This window comes from Ornithodoros turicata, chromosome 1 (assembly GCF_037126465.1).
Source record: "Ornithodoros turicata isolate Travis chromosome 1, ASM3712646v1, whole genome shotgun sequence".
NCBI classification, from domain to species: Eukaryota; Metazoa; Arthropoda; class Arachnida; order Ixodida; family Argasidae; genus Ornithodoros; species Ornithodoros turicata.
This window is the reverse complement of record NC_088201.1, coordinates 219923629-219944364: the sequence shown is the minus strand read 5'-3', so window position 1 is coordinate 219944364 and position 20736 is coordinate 219923629. Positions and strand designations below refer to the sequence as shown.

The 20736-nt window shown below is 47.5% G+C and overlaps 1 protein-coding gene and 1 non-coding gene across 2 annotated transcripts; both read right to left on the bottom strand.

The window, feature by feature from the left end:
* Positions 1–1980: 1980 nt before the first annotated feature.
* Trnai-aau (transfer RNA isoleucine (anticodon AAU)) lies at positions 1981–2054 on the bottom strand. The gene has a single exon. It is a non-coding gene; the product is annotated as a tRNA-Ile (tRNA).
* Positions 2055–3696: 1642 nt separating this feature from the next.
* On the bottom strand, positions 3697–5382 carry LOC135394827 (uncharacterized). The gene has a single exon (XM_064625847.1). It carries the CDS (start codon positions 5380–5382, stop codon positions 3697–3699), a length of 1686 nt encoding a protein of 561 aa, XP_064481917.1.
* Between the last annotated feature and the right edge of the window lie 15354 nt (positions 5383–20736).

Genomic DNA, 20736 nt, shown 5'->3' with positions numbered 1-20736 from the left:
AGCCGGAGCTCGATTTCCTTTATATCGTCAAAACATGTGCCTGGGCTTTTCACCTCTAGCTGTACCAGTCTGCGATGAGCTTCTTTCAATTTGGTTTCTTCACACTTCCTTGATGTGCTATTATATTACTCCTCTCAGTCGCGTAACCTCTAACCTCCTGCTTGAAGATTTCCCACTTTTCGGCCCAGCCTAAGGGATTCTCGGCAAGACATGCAAGCTTTCGGTGCATGCAATCGTCGAAAACAGAGTCCTGTAAAAGCTTCGAATTCATTTCCCATAGCTTCCACGTCTTTGGAGTACGTTTTGCCGTTTCGGGATTTCCAATTGTTGCCACTACGAGACAATGATCGCTGATGTGGACTGGGAAGACTTGGTATTTCGACACCTCTCAGAGTTTGTTGGCGGAATAGTATATGGGATCCAATCTAGCGTGTGAGTTCCTTTGAAAATGTGTGTATTTAATTGTGTCTGGTGTACTATATTCTGCAGCATCAATCAAATTATGAGTTTCTACAATGCATTGCAGACACTCGGCACTATCATCTTCAAGATTTCGGGACGTGCTTCTGTCACTCGGTGAGAGGACGCAATTAAAATCTCCCAGAAACACCATGTTACATTGGTCATTCAAATATTGTCTGGTCGATTCGAAGAACTCACAGCGTTGATTCTTATCATTTGGAGCATATACGACTAAAAACCTCCAAAGCTCCCCCTAATGTCTACATCTAGCATTGCTGACCTACCGTCTGCATCTACGGCATGGTATACATGGGTATAGGAAAGACTTCTCTTAATGAAAATCATTACACCGGCAGAATATCCAATGGAATGGCTAACGAGCACTTCGTATTGATTCATGAAATACTGCGATAGCATTTGTTCGGTGTCCCGCTGCGACTCAATTTTTGTCTCTTGAATAGCAAGAATGTCAATTTGAGGAAAACCATCCAGTAGCCTTCTGAGTTGGTATTGTTTCTTTTTAGAGTTCAACCCTCTAACATTAAAGGACGACGGAAGCGAAAATAGGCTGCAACGCTATTTGCCTCATATTGCGATGTGTACCAAAACAATCCGGAATTCGACTTAGATTTGCGTATATTAGTTGAAATGCCGCCACAATCGCGATATAACATTCGGCCGTGGAGCACTCTGAGCCCCTGGTGAGCGTCGCCGCGCCGCCGTAGCAGACCACGGAAGTGACGCACGTTGGCTCTCCTGTTGGAGTTCCTGACTTTCATTTGGCGTTTCGGCGTACGTCTAATTCCCGCCACGGGGAAAGAACGGAGACGAAGAAGCATGTACGAACCCATCTCTCATAGGATATATCGCCTTCAGACTTTCACGAGATCTCCGTATCGAACATCTTCAGGCGTTATTCAGAATTCGCCGTGTTTGTGCCGTTTACCGGGCAGCCGCACATGGAGCGCGAGAGATATTTGACGTCACGCGCTCCTCAGATTTTCCCGCAATGCTTGGCGCGCTCCATGGGCGATCGTGTCGGGTGGGCGGCCCAGCGCGCTCGTAATCGTCAAAAATATGCCCATCCGTACAGCGTACTTACAAAATACTAGTGGCACCATAATTTTACATAATATTTACACCTTGTTCGGTCCCTTTTTTGCAATGGACAAATTTCGTTTCCGTTGTCCTTTAAGGGTTGTAATGACCAAATGACCCACAGCCATGATTTCTATGCTTCAATAGTGATTATGTATTTACTTATCAAATCAGTTTAGTGAACTGGAAGAGCAGCTGCTATAGAATGAAAACCTACTCGCGACAAAAGACACCCAATAGCGTTCTTATGACCTGCGCAGGGATCGAACCAGTGGCCTCCGCGTTATTAGCATGGCGCTCTAACCAACTGAGCAGGCAGGCCTCGGTTGCTCGTCCCGACACGTGTCATCGAAATATGGTCATTACGCTGCTATAGAATGAAAACCTACTCGCGACAAAAGACAACCAATAGCGTTCTCATGGCCGGCACAGGGATCGAACCTGTGGCCTTCGCGTTATTAGCACGGCGCTCTGACCAACTGAGCTAGCAGGCCTATTTTTTTTTTAACCTTTATTTTTCAGAGCTTACTACTCTGAGTCACGTACGACTCAAAACTCACAATACCATTCAGAATACGACACAATCACAAAGAGAGAATACGGTGTTTCTCCTCTATACCGGACACGTCAGTAACACAACTTCTACAAAACATACAGCCTTTCGCAGAGTGTATCTAACCACTCAGACACTTCTAAGAGCTCAGTACAAGCTAACTTTACCTGCAGTAGTTCGGGTTTGAAATATTTCATAGGAAGACACAAGGGCTCTTCGTTCCTATCGACCATACGAAGCTTCCACAAACAGTACATGGCAACAAGGAGAACATTATCGTATCTCACATTTTCGCCGGGGCGTAATGGGAGGAAGCGGATAGTATGGGGATTAAGCGAAAGACGGCGCTCGCTTAAGGATTTGAACTGGAAGTCATCCGAAAAGAATAAAGCTTCTGTGCAGTCCAGAAAAAGGTGATCGACAGTCTCGGGCGTATTGCAAAATCTGCAAGTCACGGACCACAGGACATAGAATCCCTTCTGTTGAAGCCAAGCTTTCACGGGCAGTGTGGACGTGTGTAATTTAAAGAAAACTGACTTCATGTTGGGCTTGACCGGCATCTTCTTAACTCTGCACAATACGTCCGTGCCGTGCCATCCGGAGGGGATTTGACGGTAGATGGGCACAGGAAAGAGTACACCGAGACGATCAGCTACCAACGTTTTCTTCAAGCTGAATCTAGCCTCCAAGAAGTTTAGGCTCTCGAGAACCTCTTTGTAGAAACCGCTTAAGCGTAGACTTTCTTCGTGAAACTCAACATATATATCGGGAATGTAGTTGTACGCAAGGGTCCCCTTGATGGTTTCCAGAATCGGGTGTGAACTCTCTAACAGGCCTCGGTTGCTCGTTCCTACGCGTGTCATCAAAATATGGTCATAACGCTGCTATAGAATGAAAACGTACTCGCGACAAAAGACAACCAATAGCGTTCCCATGGCCTGCACAGCGATCGAACCTGTGGCCTCCGCGGTATTAGCACGGCGCTCTAACCTACTGAGCTAGCAGACCCCGGTTCCTCTTCCCTACGCGTGTCATTACGCTGCTATCGAATGAAAACCTACTCGCGACAAAAGACAACCAATGGCGTTCTTATGGCTTGCACAGGGATCGAACCTGTGGCCTTTGCGTTATTAGCACGGCACTCTAACCAACTTTTTTTTTATTCATAAAATCTCAAAGCTTACACACTTCATGTCATGCCAGGCACACACAAACCCTTGCATGGACGTCACTTCCTACGCACTTGGCAGCCACATCCTGCACTGCCTGCCCATGAGTTCAATTCATATATTCAATAGCAGAATAGAATTCAATTACATCACATTTCATAAGTCACGAGCTCCACGTTCCATGAAAACGCAATGTATCACCACTTAGCGAGACATTAATATCACTTGACAAAAAGGATTTTTTTTTCAGCAAATATGAGGGCCCTCATTTCCTCACTTACGACAACACACAGCTGAACACACGCACAACTGCAACCCTTTTCCCTAAACACTGTCATCACAATGCACTACACCACTGGTATTACATCATCTAAATATGCGCTTGTTTCTGGGGCGCACAATGTAGTTTGCTGCTCAAAATGAATAAGAGTTTCGCATGAGCCTCTCTTTCAGTCGGAGAAGGCCGTCCACTTCATAATACTCCGAAGAGTTCACGAGCTCTATCGTCCACAACAGGGTGGTCACAAAACGCGACCAGGGAGTGCTGATATTCTCCTTACAGTTGACGTAGTCTTGCCGGTATGCCCAGAGGGAATGCATGCCCACCACTGCAATAACTTCCACTAACTCCCTCCGTGCGTCATCCTTAAAGTCTAGAAACTTGAGCTGTTCCCATTGAAAGGGGCTATCAACCTCTGCCACGTAGCGTGCTTCTCCCCAGAACTGCACTGCATTTCTGCAGTTGAGGAACACGTGCACCGGTGTTTCTTGCTCAGCGAAGCAGCTGTCACATCTTAAAGACCACGGAACGATAAAGCCCTTGGCGTGCTTCCATGTTTTGACAGGCAAAGTGTCAGTATGGAAGAGGACGAAGCAGTCTTTTATCCAGGTAGGGATAGGCATGCCCGTAACCTTACTGGAGACATCGGAGTCTTTTCTGTTGGAGAGGCTGCTCCGGTACAGGGGAGACGGGAACACAACATCGATGATGTCCCAATACAGCTTTCTTCTGTTACCTGTACTAAGGTAGTCCCAAGAGAACCTGTCGGTTAGAAAGCGTACTGCTTCGGCGACATCTTTATAGAAGCCAAGGGCTGGGTTCTTCTTAGGCAAGACCGCTGTTGTAGCTATCCATAGCAGCAAGTATGCGGCTCCTAATGACTGCAACGTTTCCCAGAAGTGACCGTTCTTCTCACTTCGGAACAGCATAAAGCGGTGAACGACGAGCTTCACTGCCACATTCATCACCTGGAAGACACCTCGCAGCCTTGAGTGGAAAAGATTTGTGCGCCGCATCTTCTCCATCCGTGAACGCCAGATGAAAGTGGCAAAAATGCGATGGATTCTGTGAGTCGTCGGTCCACTGCAGACTCTGGCCTGCGCATAGTACAACACCGCCGGATATAAGGAGACGTTGCAGATGATGCTACGGTTCAGAGTGGACACATATCTCCCGTTCCACACTGTCAACGACGCTTTTAACTTGTTCAGTCTGGTGCTCCACATCTCTCCTCCAGAAAACTGACGTTCTTGATTAAAGGGCACACCTAGGTATGTGTCCACCTGCGTTGACCACGTTGCTCCCATGTAACGTGTTGGAGTTTCATCCCAATCGCCCAGCCAAGCTCCTTTTGTTTTCTCCCAGTTGAGAAGTGCTCCCGACAGCTTACAAAATCGCTGTATTTCTTGCGTTGCCCGTTCTATACTCTCCTTACTTGTACATATCAGCGTAACGTCATCTGCGTAAGCGAGCAGCTTTACCTCTCCAGCTTCACACTTCATGCCGGTTATCGTAGAATCCGCTTCTATGATGCGACAGATTGGCTCAAGGTAGAGTGCAAAGAGGATTGGGGAAAGGGGGCATTCCTGGCGTACGGATCGCTTCACGGCTATGCTTCTCGTGCTTCTTCCGTTTACCACTAGGCTCGTCGTCAGCTCACGATAGCAGATCGAGATCCATTGAATTGTGAACTTTCTCACCTCACACCACTGCAGCAACTGAAGCAGGAAGTCGTGGGACACCCGGTCGAAAGCCCAGCTTAAGTCCAGTTGAAGCACTGCGATGGGCACACCGTGCACTGTAGCTCTCTCGCATGTCATTCTCATCTTATGAAGGAGCGTGCTGATTCGGCGCTTTTTGATTCCGTATACTTGATGTTGTCCGATGGTGCCTCGCAGGGTTACTTCTAGACGGCTCGCAAGAATCTTTGTCAAGATCTTGTAGTCAGTTGTCAGTAGACTTATAGGCCGAAAAAGACCTACTTCCTTAATGTAGATGGGTAGAAATCCAGCGAACCGGTAGAGATGTAGGAAGGGAGTTGCCTCAGGACAGAAGCCGCCGATATTTCGAACAGAGACTGTTCTTCTTCTGGGCACCGTCCTCATCATTGGCATGGTATTTAAAGGGTTAGGTGTGACGTGTTTAAAGGTTCATGCGAATTGTGGGTCAACAGCCCGGAGGGAAGAAAGGTCCGTACGGGTTTTTACGGCGGGAGTGAATGGCTGCTTTGTTAGAGTGTGGAGGGGATTATGTGAACGTAGTGATCTAGGCTACAGACCGGTTGCAGAAAACTGGAAGGTTCACGAACACGTGGACGAAACGGGACAACAGGCAAGAATTCGCAAGCATAGCGAAAGATAAGGAGGTTAGTGGTTACGTGGGGAAAATTCCAGAACGAGCAAATTTTTTTTTTTTTAATATATATTTGTAATACAGAGTTGTGGCATGCAATAAAGAGAGCAGAAAGCAGTGGCCATGCAGAACATAACAGATGATAATGGAGGTAGATGGGAAAAACATATTTTATTTGTGAAGTGTTTCTAGGGTGCCTTGTGATTTGTTGATACCGGACGGGTGAAGAGCGTTGAACTTGTATATGAGATAAGACTCCCTATCACGTCTGTCACGTGTGGATCTAAACCCGGTTTCTAGAATATATAGTTTAATGTTGTCAAAATTGTGACCAGGAACGTTAAAGTGTTCGGCGACTGCTTTGGGGAGTTTGTTGGACGTGTCGGTTCTGTGTCCGGTAAGGCGGTTGTTCATTTGTTGACCGGTTTCACCAATGTATTGCATAGAGCAGTCGCCGCATTCAATGCAGTATATAACATTGGAGCTTGTGCATGTGAATGCGTGGTTAACGGGGTGGGTGTAATTGCTCGCAGTGCTTTTGATGGGGTTAGCGTGTTGAACGTGCTTGCATGTTTTGCAGCGCGGGAGGTTGCAGGGTCGTGTTCCCGTGTACGGGGCGCTCGTTTTGCTGATTTTGGCATTGACCAAGGAGTCTGCCAGGTTTCTTGCGCGTCGGTATGTCACCTGTATGGGATTTGTGAATATGTTGTTAAGTCGGTCACTGCTTTGGAGGAGGGGCTCGTGCTTCTGTAGAATGGCTTTGATGTTTGGAAGTGCGTTGGAATATCTTGTGATGAAGCTTATTTGGCACGCGTCGGGATTTTTTCGGTTTTCCAGAACCTCGTTTCGATCGAGTGTGAGTGCCTTGCGACGGAATTCGGTTAGGAGGGAGTCTGGATAGTCCCTTTGGGCAAGTGTACTGCAGAGTTCGTCAAGCTTCTCAGCGTAATCTGTGTCGTTTGAACAAACTCTGCGTAGTCTTACACTCTGCCCATTAGGAATTCCAACCTTACAGTGACGCGGGTGGTGACTCTTGAAGTGAAGGTATTGTTGTTTGTCAGTTGGCTTTTTGTACAGGGTTGTGACGAGGTTGCCGTTGTCTAGTGATATCGTGGTGTCGAGGAAGTTAATTAAGTGAGTTGACTGTTGTGATGTGAACTTTATGTTGCTATGCGCGGTGTTCAGTAGATCTACGAACTTTTGAAATTCATGTTCCCCGTGTTCCCATATTATCAGTATATCATCGATGTATCGAAGGTACACCGTGGGTTTTAATGAGAGGGCGCTGAGAACTTTGTTTTCTAGGAACCCCATGAAGATATTTGCGTATGTGGGTGCAACAGGTGTGCCCATACTTGTACCGTGTACTTGTAGGTAGTATTCGCCATTGAACTCGAAGTAGTTCAGTTTAAGGACCAAGTCCATTAGAGCGAGTATGGTTTCCGTGTCTTTTCTGGTGTTTGTAGTAGAAAGGGTATTGCAGAGGGCTGTGATTCCGTCGTTGTGTGGGATGTTAGTATACAGTGATGTCACATCCAGCGTGGCTAGTATTGTGTCCCTACCAAATGTACGAGTGTTGTTTATATCTCTGATTATTCTGAGGAGGTGGGGTGTGTCTTGTACATGCGATGGCAGTGTTGTCGGAATATGGTTTAAATAGTGATCCAGGAATTTCGAGAGTCTTTCTGTTGGTGTGTTGTTATTAGATACAATTGGCCTGCCGGGGATGTCAGCCGTATAGAGCTCGTTGGCGTGTACCTTGTGGATTTTGGGCAATAAATAGAAACGACCTGCGTCTGTGTTTGATGGGGTGAGATATCTGAGGTCATCACGTGTGATGAGCTTTCGTTCGTGGAGGTCCTGTATGGTATGGGTTATTAGTGCCGTGTACTCCTTTGTTGGGTCATGGTCCAGTTTGAGGTAGTGTTGCGTATTGTTGAGTTGCCTATGAGCTTCAGAGATATATTTATCTGTGGGCCAGATGATGATACTCCCACCCTTATCTGCGGGCTTGATAATGATATCATCTCTGTCAGCTAGCACATTGATGATGTCACGTTGTGTTTTAGTGAGGTTGTGACCACGCGAGCTTTGGGAAATACCGCGAAGGATGTCGTTGCTTACTTGTTTAATGTACAGGTCTAGTGCGGGTTCTCGGCCGTGATTTGGTGTCCAGGTTGATGGTAGTCGGAGGTCGTTGTTGTTTTCTTGTGTTGTATGAGCGAAGAATTCTCTAAGGCGTAGCCGTCTCGCAAAGTCTGATATGTCTTTGTGGATTTCGTATTCGTTAACAGAATTGAGTGTAGGGCAGAATGTTAACCCCCTAGAGAGGACTTGTAGTTCGTCGCTGGTTAGTGAGCGTGATATATCTATTACGGTGCTTGCGTCAGCGTTTTCTCGGGGTGGCTCAGCGATATTGCGGAGAGTTGTGGTTGTGGTGCTGGAAATGATTTGTTCGGCTGCTGCGTGTGTCGCGTTAGTGGGTCCGGTATCCGTGTCGTTGTTGGAATTAGGTTTTCCGAGTTTTGAGTGTTCCTTGTTAGCTAGCTCGCGGTTGAGTTGTTGAATGTGTAGTTCGAGAGTGTTTGCCTCCGCGTCGGTGAGACTGATATTCTTCATATGGGCCTGGATCGTAGCGAGTTGCGCGTGGCACTGTTTCTTTAATATTTCAAGAAACGTACGGGCTGTGTTGTTAAGGGCTGATGCCCACTCTAGCTCTAGTTCAGGTGTCAGTTTTCCTAATGCAGGAACTGTTTTAGGGGTGAGGCCTTTAGGTACTGTGTTGTGAGCCAGGTGGTAGGTGTAGATCCGTATATGATGTAGGTATCGGCTACGTTTCTCCATGAGTTTTCGCATTCGTAGAAAGTTCGTTGACTGCATGGTAGGCTGGTGATTAGATAGTCAACGGTGTTTTCTGCGTGATGTGCGCGTGCGTCGTGTCTGTGGGGTCGGTGGCCGTGGGGTCAGTGGCTGGGGAGACTCGCTGTGTTCCTCGATGTCATCTGTCTGTGTTTGCGTGCTTGTGGTTTTCCGTGTCACAGTTTGCGTGAACTTTGTGTGTGTGCGGATTGTGTTTGGAGTGTTGTCGTTTGCCGCGTCTGTATGCGTGGGTGCAGTGGTCGTTGTGGTCCCCTTTGATGCCATCGTGTGTTCTGGCGTGTTTGCGGTGCTGGCACTTGAAGTGTAAGCTGGTTGAGGATGTTGTGTTTGAGCGTTTGTCAGTGCAGGACGGCATCTATGGACCATTAGGTGTTTGATGTTGTGTGCCATAGCTCGTATGCCTGCGTGGTTTGGGTGGATGCCGTCCCGAGCGAGATGTGCTTCAGCGTGGTATTCGAAAGCTGCGTGTGTGATAACCATAACGTTGGTGTGTACCTGACGCATGTGGATGAGGTGGTTGTTGACAGCGCGCGCCTTCCTGTCGAACTCGTGTAGCCATGTGTCCTGGTATATGTATGTTCGGTGTTTGTTCTGTCTTCGGGGAAGTATCGTTGTCAGTACTATTTCAGCGCCTGGTCTGTTGTTTGTGATGAAGGAAACTAGTGTTTCGAATTCCTGGATGACATGTTGTGCTGTCGAGCGTGCGATGTCGTTGGTCCCTACGTGGAGTATGAAGTGCGTGATGTTCGGTGGGGCGGCAGTTACATGTGTCATGATGTCTCGTATTCTTGCGCCGCTTGAGAAGTGTATGTGAGGTCCATGTTCTCCGTGCGGGATGTGTTCGTGTATGTACTTGTAACAGCTATCCCCTAGGAGTGCGACATGTGAGAAAGAGAGGACGGGTTGCTTACCTCCTGAGGCCATCGGGTCGTCAGTAGCGAACGTAGATGGGTAGAAATCCAGCGAACCGGTAGAGATGTAGGAAGGGAGTTGCCTCAGGACAGAAGCCGCCGATATTTCGAACAGAGACTGTTCTTCTTCTGGGCACCGTCCTCATCATTGGCATGGTATTTAAAGGGTTAGGTGTGACGTGTTTAAAGGTTCATGCGAATTGTGGGTCAACAGCCCGGAGGGAAGAAAGGTCCGTACGGGTTTTTACGGCGGGAGTGAATGGCTGCTTTGTTAGAGTGTGGAGGGGATTATGTGAACGTAGTGATCTAGGCTACAGACCGGTTGCAGAAAAATGGAAGGTTCACGAACACGTGGACGAAACGGGACAACAGGCAAGAATTCGCAAGCATAGCGAAAGATAAGGAGGTTAGTGGTTACGTGGGGAAAATTCCAGAACGAGCAATTTTTTTTTTTTTAATATATATTTGTAATACAGAGTTGTGGCATGCAATAAAGAGAGCAGAAAGCAGTGGCCATGCAGAACATAACAGATGATAATGGAGGTAGATGGGAAAAACATATTTTATTTGTGAAGTGTTTCTAGGGTGCCTTGTGAATTGTTGATACCGGACGGGTGAAGAGCGTTGAACTTGTATATGAGATAAGACTCCCTATCACGTCTGTCACGTGTGGATCTAAACCCGGTTTCTAGAATATATAGTTTAATGTTGTCAAAATTGTGACCAGGAACGTTAAAGTGTTCGGCGACTGCTTTGGGGTGTTTGTTGGACGTGTCGGTTCTGTGTTCGGTAAGGCGGTTGTTCATTTGTTGACCGGTTTCACCAATGTATTGCATAGAGCAGTCGCCGCATTCAATGCAGTATATAACATTGGAGCTTGTGCATGTGAATGCGTGGTTAACGGGGTGGGTGTAATTGCTCGCAGTGCTTTTGATGGGGTTAGCGTGTTGAACGTGCTTGCATGTTTTGCAGCGCGGGAGGTTGCAGGGTCGTGTTCCCGTGTACGGGGCGCTCGTTTTGCTGATTTTGGCATTGACCAAGGAGTCTGCCAGGTTTCTTGCGCGTCGGTATGTCACCTGTATGGGATTTGTGAATATGTTGTTAAGTCGGTCACTGCTTTGGAGGAGGGGCTCGTGCTTCTGTAGAATGGCTTTGATGTTTGGAAGTGCGTTGGAATATCTTGTGATGAAGCTTATTTGGCACGCGTCGGGATTTTTTCGGTTTTCCAGAACCTCGTTTCGATCGAGTGTGAGTGCCTTGCGACGGAATTCGGTTAGGAGGGAGTCTGGATAGTCCCTTTGGGCAAGTGTACTGCAGAGTTCGTCAAGCTTCTCAGCGTAATCTGTGTCGTTTGAACAAACTCTGCGTAGTCTTACACTCTGCCCATTAGGAATTCCAACCTTACAGTGACGCGGGTGGTGACTCTTGAAGTGAAGGTATTGTTGTTTGTCAGTTGGCTTTTTGTACAGGGTTGTGACGAGGTTGCCGTTGTCTAGTGATATCGTGGTGTCGAGGAAGTTAATTAAGTGAGTTGACTGTTGTGATGTGAACTTTATGTTGCTATGCGCGGTGTTCAGTAAATCTACGAACTTTTGAAATTCATGTTCCCCGTGTTCCCATATTATCAGTATATCATCGATGTATCGAAGGTACACCGTGGGTTTTAATGAGAGGGCGCTGAGAACTTTGTTTTCTAGGAACCCCATGAAGATATTTGCGTATGTGGGTGCAACAGGTGTGCCCATACTTGTACCGTGTACTTGTAGGTAGTATTCGCCATTGAACTCGAAGTAGTTCAGTTTAAGAACCAAGTCCATTAGAGCGAGTATGGTTTCCGTGTCTTTTCTGGTGTTTGTAGTAGAAAGGGTATTGCAGAGGGCTGTGATTCCGTCGTTGTGTGGGATGTTAGTATACAGTGATGTCACATCCAGCGTGGCTAGTATTGTGTCCCTACCAAATGTACGAGTGTTGTTTATATCTCTGATTATTCTGAGGAGGTGGGGTGTGTCTTGTACATGCGATGGCAGTGTTGTCGGAATATGGTTTAAATAGTGATCCAGGAATTTCGAGAGTCTTTCTGTTGGTGTGTTGTTATTAGATACAATTGGCCTGCCGGGGATGTCAGCCGTATAGAGCTCGTTGGCGTGTACCTTGTGGATTTTGGGCAATAAATAGAAACGACCTGCGTCTGTGTTTGATGGGGTGAGATATCTGAGGTCATCACGTGTGATGAGCTTTCGTTCGTGGAGGTCCTGTATGGTATGGGTTATTAGTGCCGTGTACTCCTTTGTTGGGTCATGGTCCAGTTTGAGGTAGTGTTGCGTATTGTTGAGTTGCCTATGAGCTTCAGAGATATATTTATCTGTGGGCCAGATGACGATACTCCCACCCTTATCTGCGGGCTTGATAATGATATCATCTCTGTCAGCTAGCACATTGATGATGTCACGTTGTGTTTTAGTGAGGTTGTGACCACGCGAGCTTTGGGAAATACCGCGAAGGATGTCGTTGCTTACTTGTTTAATGTACAGGTCTAGTGCGGGTTCTCGGCCGTGATTTGGTGTCCAGGTTGATGGTAGTCGGAGGTCGTTGTTGTTTTCTTGTGTTGTATGAGCGAAGAATTCTCTAAGGCGTAGCCGTCTCGCAAAGTCTGATATGTCTTTGTGGATTTCGTATTCGTTAACAGAATTGAGTGTAGGGCAGAATGTTAACCCCCTAGAGAGGACTTGTAGTTCGTCGCTGGTTAGTGAGCGTGATATATCTATTACGGTGCTTGCGTCAGCGTTTTCTCGGGGTGGCTCAGCGATATTGCGGAGAGTTGTGGTTGTGGTGCTGGAAATGATTTGTTCGGCTGCTGCGTGTGTCGCGTTAGTGGGTCCGGTATCCGTGTCGTTGTTGGAATTAGGTTTTCCGAGTTTTGAGTGTTCCTTGTTAGCTAGCTCGCGGTTGAGTTGTTGAATGTGTAGTTCGAGAGTGTTTGCCTCCGCGTCGCTGAGACTGATATTCTTCATATGGGCCTGGATCGTAGCGAGTTGCGCGTGGCACTGTTTCTTTAATATTTCAAGAAACGTACGGGCTGTGTTGTTAAGGGCTGATGCCCACTCTAGCTCTAGTTCAGGTGCCAGTTTTCCTAATGCAGGAACTGTTTTAGGGGTGAGGCCTTTAGGTACTGTGTTGTGAGCCAGGTGGTAGGTGTAGATCCGTAGATGATGTAGGTATCGGCTACGTTTCTCCATGAGTTTTCGCATTCGTAGAAAGTTCGTTGACTGCATGGTAGGCTGGTGATTAGATAGTCAACGGTGTTTTCTGCGTGATGTGCGCGTGCGTCGTGTCTGTGGGGTCGGTGGCCGTGGGGTCAGTGGCTGGGGAGACTCGCTGTGTTCCTCGATGTCATCTGTCTGTGTTTGCGTGCTTGTGGTTTTCCGTGTCACAGTTTGCGTGAACTTTGTGTGTGTGCGGGTTGTGTTTGGAGTGTTGTCGTTTGCCGCGTCTGTATGCGTGGGTGCAGTGGTCGTTGTGGTCCCCTTTGATGCCATCGTGTGTTCTGGCGTGTTTGCGGTGCTGGCACTTGAAGTGTAAGCTGGTTGAGGATGTTGTGTTTGAGCGTTTGTCAGTGCAGGACGGCATCTATGGACCATTAGGTGTTTGATGTTGTGTGCCATAACTCGTATGCCTGCGTGGTTTGGGTGGATGCCGTCCCGAGCGAGATGTGCTTCAGCGTGGTATTCGAAAGCTGCGTGTGTGATAACCATAACGTTGGTGTGTACCTGACGCATGTGGATGAGGTGGTTGTTGACAGCGCGCGCCTTCCTGTCGAACTCGTGTAGCCATGTGTCCTGGTATATGTATGTTCGGTGTTTGTTCTGTCTTCGGGGAAGTATTAAAAAGACGAAGTTGTTCGCTGGGTTAGACGCGAATTCACTGAGCTCTGCTACGCCTAACAGATTTCCCGGGGTTCGACTTCCTTGTGGTCTGCCCCTGGGCTCTCCTATGACGTCCGCCGGAATGGCTGTTGTTCCTGCGACTCTGTGTACTGTAAGGCCTCCCAAGGATCATGCCTTTGATTTCACCGTACCCGATGGGGTTTCTGTAGATGGCGTCCTTGACGCTGTCTGTGATTTGGTCGGAGACGATCATGTACATTCCATCCAGCACCAGGGTGGATTGAATTTTCAAGTAGCAGTCACGAACCAGCGTGCTCGAGATGCGGTTTTTGAAGCTAGCAGAGTTGTCTTCGGAGATGTTGAAGTTCCCCTGGTTCCTGTTTCAACTGCGAGAATACTGTACCTTACCGTTAAAAGGCTTCCTGAATTCGTCCCAGATGAAGTTCTAATTCGTGCACTGGCGCCCTACGGTACAGTGAAGGCATTCTCCTTTCCCGTCTATAAGGACCGCCCTACTATCCGCAACGGCACTCGTATCGTCAAGTTTGATATGAAAAAACCGGTACCCAATTTTCTTACTGTTGGAACTGACCGGGCTTTGGTTGACTACAAAGGGATTAAGAAAGTCTGCGGGCGGTGTGGCTCTGAAGGTCACATCCGCAGTGACTGCAGGGTTCCTCGTTGTGAGAGATGTGCCGTTTTCGGTCATTATACTGTTGGCTGCCAGGCTCCATGTCTTCGGTGCGGTCAGCGTCATGCCACTGTTGATTGCGTCATGCGACGGTCGTACTCTTCAGCGGCTAAAGGTGAACATCCCGGTTCGAGAGGTGTGCCATCAGCTCCCACAGCGGTGTCGAAGCTACTGCACTGCACTGCACTGCAAGATCTCTGCTCCAGGTGTAAAGCTTCTGATGCATACGCGCTGTCCTATGTAGAGCGTGCATATCTGGCTCGGAGTGTCTTCTGTGGCCGGTTGTGGCATCTGAGCCACGTTATAGTTGCGCCTCATTCCGTAGTCATACCTGCTCATACTGCCCTTCTGTCCTTCCTTTGGAGGAAGCGGCGAGGTAGGCCACTAGCTCGTACTCTGCTATGTTTTCCTCTGTCTCAGGGTGGACTGGCCCTACCTGACATAAGCCTGATGAGCAAAGGGATTGCCATGAACACCGTCCTGCGGGTACTTCGTGGGGAGCCATCGCCAACGCAAGTGCTCCTAAAGTACTGGATGGGTCCATTAGCGCGAGACCTTTTGCCAGAGGCATATGATCCATCATTCCCAGCGGCGCGATCTCCGCAGCGTTTCCATGCTACTGTTCATGCTTATCATCGTAAACTGGAGTCTCTCTCTGTGTCCGTGAGTGCCCCATCACGAATGTCCCAAGCAGTTTTATGGAGCGAAGTGCAGGTCAGCGCAAACTGGATTGGACGCCTTCAGCAGGTTAGAACACTTCCATGGGCGTCAGCCATAGGTTCGTGGCTCCCTGCTCCCTTGCGTGACGTGGTGTGGAACTTTGCATGGGGCATCCATCTCACGCGGGACCGCCTTCAGACATGGAACTTGACCCCGACGGACAATTGCCCGTACTGCAATTGTGTCGAGACGAACTACCACGTGCTTTTTGACTGTCGGATTGCAAGAATTTTTTGGCAATTGGCTCGGCGGCATACGAACATTATATGCCCAGTGCCCTTACATCGTCGACAGTCCTGCCACCGGATTAGCGCACTTTTAACGGCTTGCGGGGCACAGGTTCTGTGGGCAGCGCGCTGCAAAGCTGTGGCACAACGTCTGCGCAACATCCCTGTTTTCCTATTGGTGCGGAAATTGAGAGTTAGCGTAATCGCCATCCTGCAGCAAGACCTCTTCGCGCTGGGGGAGGAAGGCTTCCGGCGTCGATGGCGTGATCACCCTTCCGTTATCATTCAGGATGCGTATGTTAGCATCGTTGGTGCACCTCCATAAATGTATAAAGGCCACCTCATATGTACATAGCCACAGTGACGAATATGGTCGTCATGTGTACATAGTCACAGTTGTGTAGTCATATATGTACAGTCCCATAGTCATGCAACCATATATACATTGTATCTTGTGCATTATAACTCATTCCAACTAGTGTATTAGTGTGTATTAATATTAATAGTATTGTATTGTAGTAGTAGTGTGTAATTAATAATAGTATTGTATTGTAGTAGTAGTGTGTAATTAATAATAGTATTAGTACTCGTAGTGTGCTCTATAGTATGAGTCGTATAATAAATTTTCTCAAACAATAACAACACACCAACAGAAAGACTCTCGAAATTCCTGGATCACTATTTAAACCATATTCCGACAACACTGCCATCGCATGTACAAGACACACCCCACCTCCTCAGAATAATCAGAGATATAAACAACACTCGTACATTTGGTAGGGACACAATACTAGCCACGCTGGATGTGACATCACTGTATACTAACATCCCACACAACGACGGAATCACAGCCCTCTGCAATACCCTTTCTACTACAAACACCAGAAAAGACACGGAAACCATACTCGCTCTAATGGACTTGGTTCTTAAACTGAACTACTTCGAGTTCAATGGCGAATACTACCTACAAGTACACGGTACAAGTATGGGCACACCTGTTGCACCCACATACGCAAATATCTTCATGGGGTTCCTAGAAAACAAAGTTCTCAGCGCCCTCTCATTAAAACCCACGGTGTACCTTCGATACATCGATGATATACTGATAATATGGGAACACGGGGAACATGAATTTCAAAAGTCCGTAGATCTACTGAACACCGCGCATAGCAACATAAAGTTCACATCACAACAGTCAACTCACTTAATTAACTTCCTCGACACCACGATATCACTAGACAACGGCAACCTCGTCACAACCCTGTACAAAAAGCCAACTGACAAACAACAATACCTTCACTTCAAGAGTCACCACCCGCGTCACTGTAAGGTTGGAATTCCTAATGGGCGGAGTGTAAGACTACGCAGAGTTTGTTCAAACGACACAGATTACGCTGAGAAGCTTGACGAACTCTGCAGTACACTTGCCCAAAGGGACTATCCAGACTCCCTCCTAACCGAATTCCGTCGCAAGGCACTCACACTCGATCGAAACGAGGTTCTGGAAAACCGAAAAAATCCCGACGCGTGCCAAATAAGCTTCATCACAAGATATTCCAACGCACTTCCAAACATCAAAGCCATTCTACAGAAGCACGAGCCCCTCCTCCAAAGCAGTGACCGACTTAACAACATATTCACAAATCCCATACAGGTGACATACCGACGCGCAAGAAACCTGGCAGACTCCTTGGTCAATGCCAAAATCAGCAAAACGAGCGCCCCGTACACGGGAACACGACCCTGCAACCTCCCGCGCTGCAAAACATGCAAGCACGTTCAACACGCTAACCCCATCAAAAGCACTGCGAGCAATTACACCCACCCCGTTAACCACGCATTCACATGCACAAGCTCCAATGTTATATACTGCATTGAATGCGGCGACTGCTCTATGCAATACATTGGTGAAACCGGTCAACAAATGAACAACCGCCTTACCGGACACAGAACCGACACGTCCAACAAACTCCCCAAAGCAGTCGCCGAACACTTTAACGTTCCTGGTCACAATTTTGACAACATTAAACTATATATTCTAGAAACCGGGTTTAGATCCACACGTGACAGACGTGATAGGGAGTCTTATCTCATATACAAGTTCAACGCTCTTCACCCGTCCGGTATCAACAAATCACAAGGCACCCTAGAAACACTTCACAAATAAAATCTGTTTTTCCCATCTACCTCCATTATCATCTGTTATGTTCTGCATGGCCACTGCTTTCTGCTCTCTTTATTGCATGCCACAACTCTGTATTACAAATATATATTAAAAAAAAAAAATTTGCTCGTTCTGGAATTTTCCCCACGTAACCACTAACCTCCTTATCTTTCGCTATGCTTGCGAATTCTTGCCTGTTGTCCCGTTTCGTCCACGTGTTCGTGAACCTTCCAGTTTTCTGCAACCGGTCTGTAGCCTAGATCACTACGTTCACATAATCCCCTCCACACTCTAACAAAGCAGCCATTCACTCCCGCCGTAAAAACCCGTACGGACCTTTCTTCCCTCCGGGCTGTTGACCCACAATTCGCATGAACCTTTAAACACGTCACACCTAACCCTTTAAATACCACGCCAATGTTCGAAATATCGGCGGCTTCTGTCCTGAGGCAACTCCCTTCCTACTTCCTTAATGTCGTTCTTGGTGTTTTTTGGTATGAGAACTGTGATAGCCTGCCGCATTGATGGCGGAAGCAGCTGTCGTTTGTGGATGTCGGCATACACGCTTGCAAGGATCTCACTGAGTGGCTCTCGATACTTCTTATAGAAGCTTGCTCCGATTCCATCAGGGCCAGGAGCCTTATTCTCCGCTAGCTTTCTAATGGCCCCGTCGACTCCGTTCAGAGTGATTGGCTGCTCCAGCTGTTCCCTCACCGACTCCGTTACCTTCGGAACTGCCTTAAAGAGAGATTCACAGTTTGCGGGCAATGTCACCTTAAAAAACATCTGTTCGTATTCTTTCACGAAGATTCGCTCGATGTCCACGAGATCTGTTACAACCCGGCCGCTGTGTCTGATATTGTTTATCTGTTTGCTGAGATGGTGCTTCTTCTCCAATGTTCGATACACCTTGATTGGTACTTCGTCTCGTTCTTGCAAAGCAATACGACTTCTAATCATTTCTCTCCCTACACCTTTCTTCGTGCCACCTCTGGAGTGCTTTCTTGCATTCCTTAATATCCGCTACATAGCTTCCTGGATTTTCTTCTTCGAGTTTTACTAACCGCCGAAGTGTCTCTACTTGCAGTGCCTTCTGAGCCTTCCTCTGCGCACTTTTCTTTTCGCCATGTCCGATAGCCACTTGCCGAAATTCAAGTTTAAATTCTTCCAATGAACACGCATTTGTTTCCCCTCCTTGCTTGAGAGCTTTCCGCATTTCTTCAACATCCTTCGTGAAATCTTCATCTTCTAGAATACTCACATTTAATTTCCACGGCAGCGACTGATCTCCCTTAAAGGGACCATGAAATGATATTTGACAAGCCCACGACCATTCTTAATTAGTTCCCCTGTACTAAAGCATTCACTCTGTGAAATATGAAGTTGAAAATCGTAGAAATAGCGAAAATATTCTATATTTACCACAGGCGTGAATGGCAGCTGCTACGGCCCGCCTCCGAGGCGAACAGGCCGTGACATCATACACAGAACATGTTGCCGATTCGCGGGCGGGCTTTTGCGAGCAAAGGGCAAAATTTTCAAACAAGCTTGCATACTTTGTCATGAAATATGTTTTAATTTCACTTGGAGACAAGAATGTAACTAACCGTTGATACAGAATCCCTCGAGAAATGTAGTATAGCCGTTGACTGTCAGCATGGTTACCGGAGCACGTTTTCTTCTTTGAACATCTTCGTCAGAACATACCTTCGTCGACGACATTTTACGAGCTGCTGCGTACCGAACGATCCATAGACGCTATATGTGTCGCATAACCTCTTCCTCAATTGCTGGTAATTTGCCTTTCGCCATATTTCAAGTGATTTCGACGGGAGATATACGACGTCGTTATTGTCGAAACCGAAACCATGCACCCAAGTGGTCCGGTGGGGCGTGTCCTCCTCGTCGTTCACAGTTGGCTGAGCGGATTGGATGGCGATGACGTAAGCCCACTTCGAAGGCATATATCCAGCGGTCACGCCCTGCTATTTTTGTCTGATAACTGCGCCCCGTTGTACTGAATACGGTTAAAAGTCGATGTGTGTACGATAGTGATGGATCATGAGAACGGTTTCCTGCAGAATACTGGGAATTCTCGAAAATCATTTCATGGTCCCTTTAACGCGCGCTGAGCGCCCAAATGTGACGCATACCTCGACCAATCCGTGGTCGGACAAGCTCACTGGTGTTACTCTGTAGTCAGACGAGTGCAGCTCTTCGGAAAGGTATATCCTATCCAGCCTCGAATGCGACGGCCCTTGCCAGTGCGTGAATTTTAAAACGTCATCCGAAATCCCTTCGGCCACATCGTACAGGTTGTTGTCGTGCAACAAAGACCGTAGCTCTATCGTACTGGCATCATTGACGCGTCCTTTACCCGTGCGATCGTTCGCGCTGAGCACGCAGTTGAAGTCGCCTGCCAGGACAACTTTCGAAGGAGTGTCCAGAAATTATTTCAAGTACTCAAAGAACTCTTTCCTATCTGTGGTAACGTTTGGTGCGTACACCGCGATGAACCGTACCAACTCAGTGTTTTGCAGGCAGTTCACAGCACTAATTCTGCCCTCCCTGTCGTGTCCTATTTCGGGCACAACCTGCACCTGTCGTTTTCTTCTGACTAAAACGGCAGTCCCGCCGCTTCCTTTTTGAGCCGTAGAGTGAAACACCTGACATTTCTTTTGGAAGATTCGAAGAAATTCTTCCACCCGTTCCGAATCTATCTTCGTTTCCTGCAGCAAGCAGATGTCTATTTTCCTTTCATTCAGCAAATCTGACAGCCCTAGTTTCCGACTGGTTGAGACCAAGCTGTTAGCATTGAACGTTGCTATTCGTATTTTCATGAAGGCACTCAGCTATTATTGCGATAAACCACGATCGCGTGGATCGTACGGGACGTTCGGTTTGATAACCTTTCTTCGTTTCGGGATAACTAATTTCCACCCCCGTGAAACTGCAGCGTCTTTGAGTGATATCTGATATAGTTCTTCTGGAGTTTTATCCTCCTCGCCCGCCACTTTCGTGCCGAGCTTGTTATCAGTAGCAATCTCCATCTGCGTCCCAATCCCAATTTCTCCTATCTCTGATTCCTTGCCGCTTTCATGTACTTGATTATTCGGTATCGTTTTCCGGCCATTATCAGTAACGGTTTCTTCAATCGCTTCCTTATTTTCTGCATGACCCTCTGATTCCGTTGCGTTGCTGTTTGCCGCCTGATTTGCTTCTAGGTCGTCCATCATGTAATCTTCGTTTGATTGTCTTGTGGCCTCTCTCGTCCTGTCAGCGTATGTTCGCACGCAGCTTTCGCTATCATGCCCAAAGCGACGGCACTCTTTGCATTTAGGAACT

Coding starts and splice junctions, on each gene's coding strand:
- LOC135394827 (XM_064625847.1), bottom strand. CDS start 5,382: ATGACATGCGAGAGAGCTACAGTGCACGGTGTGCCCATCGCAGTGCTT.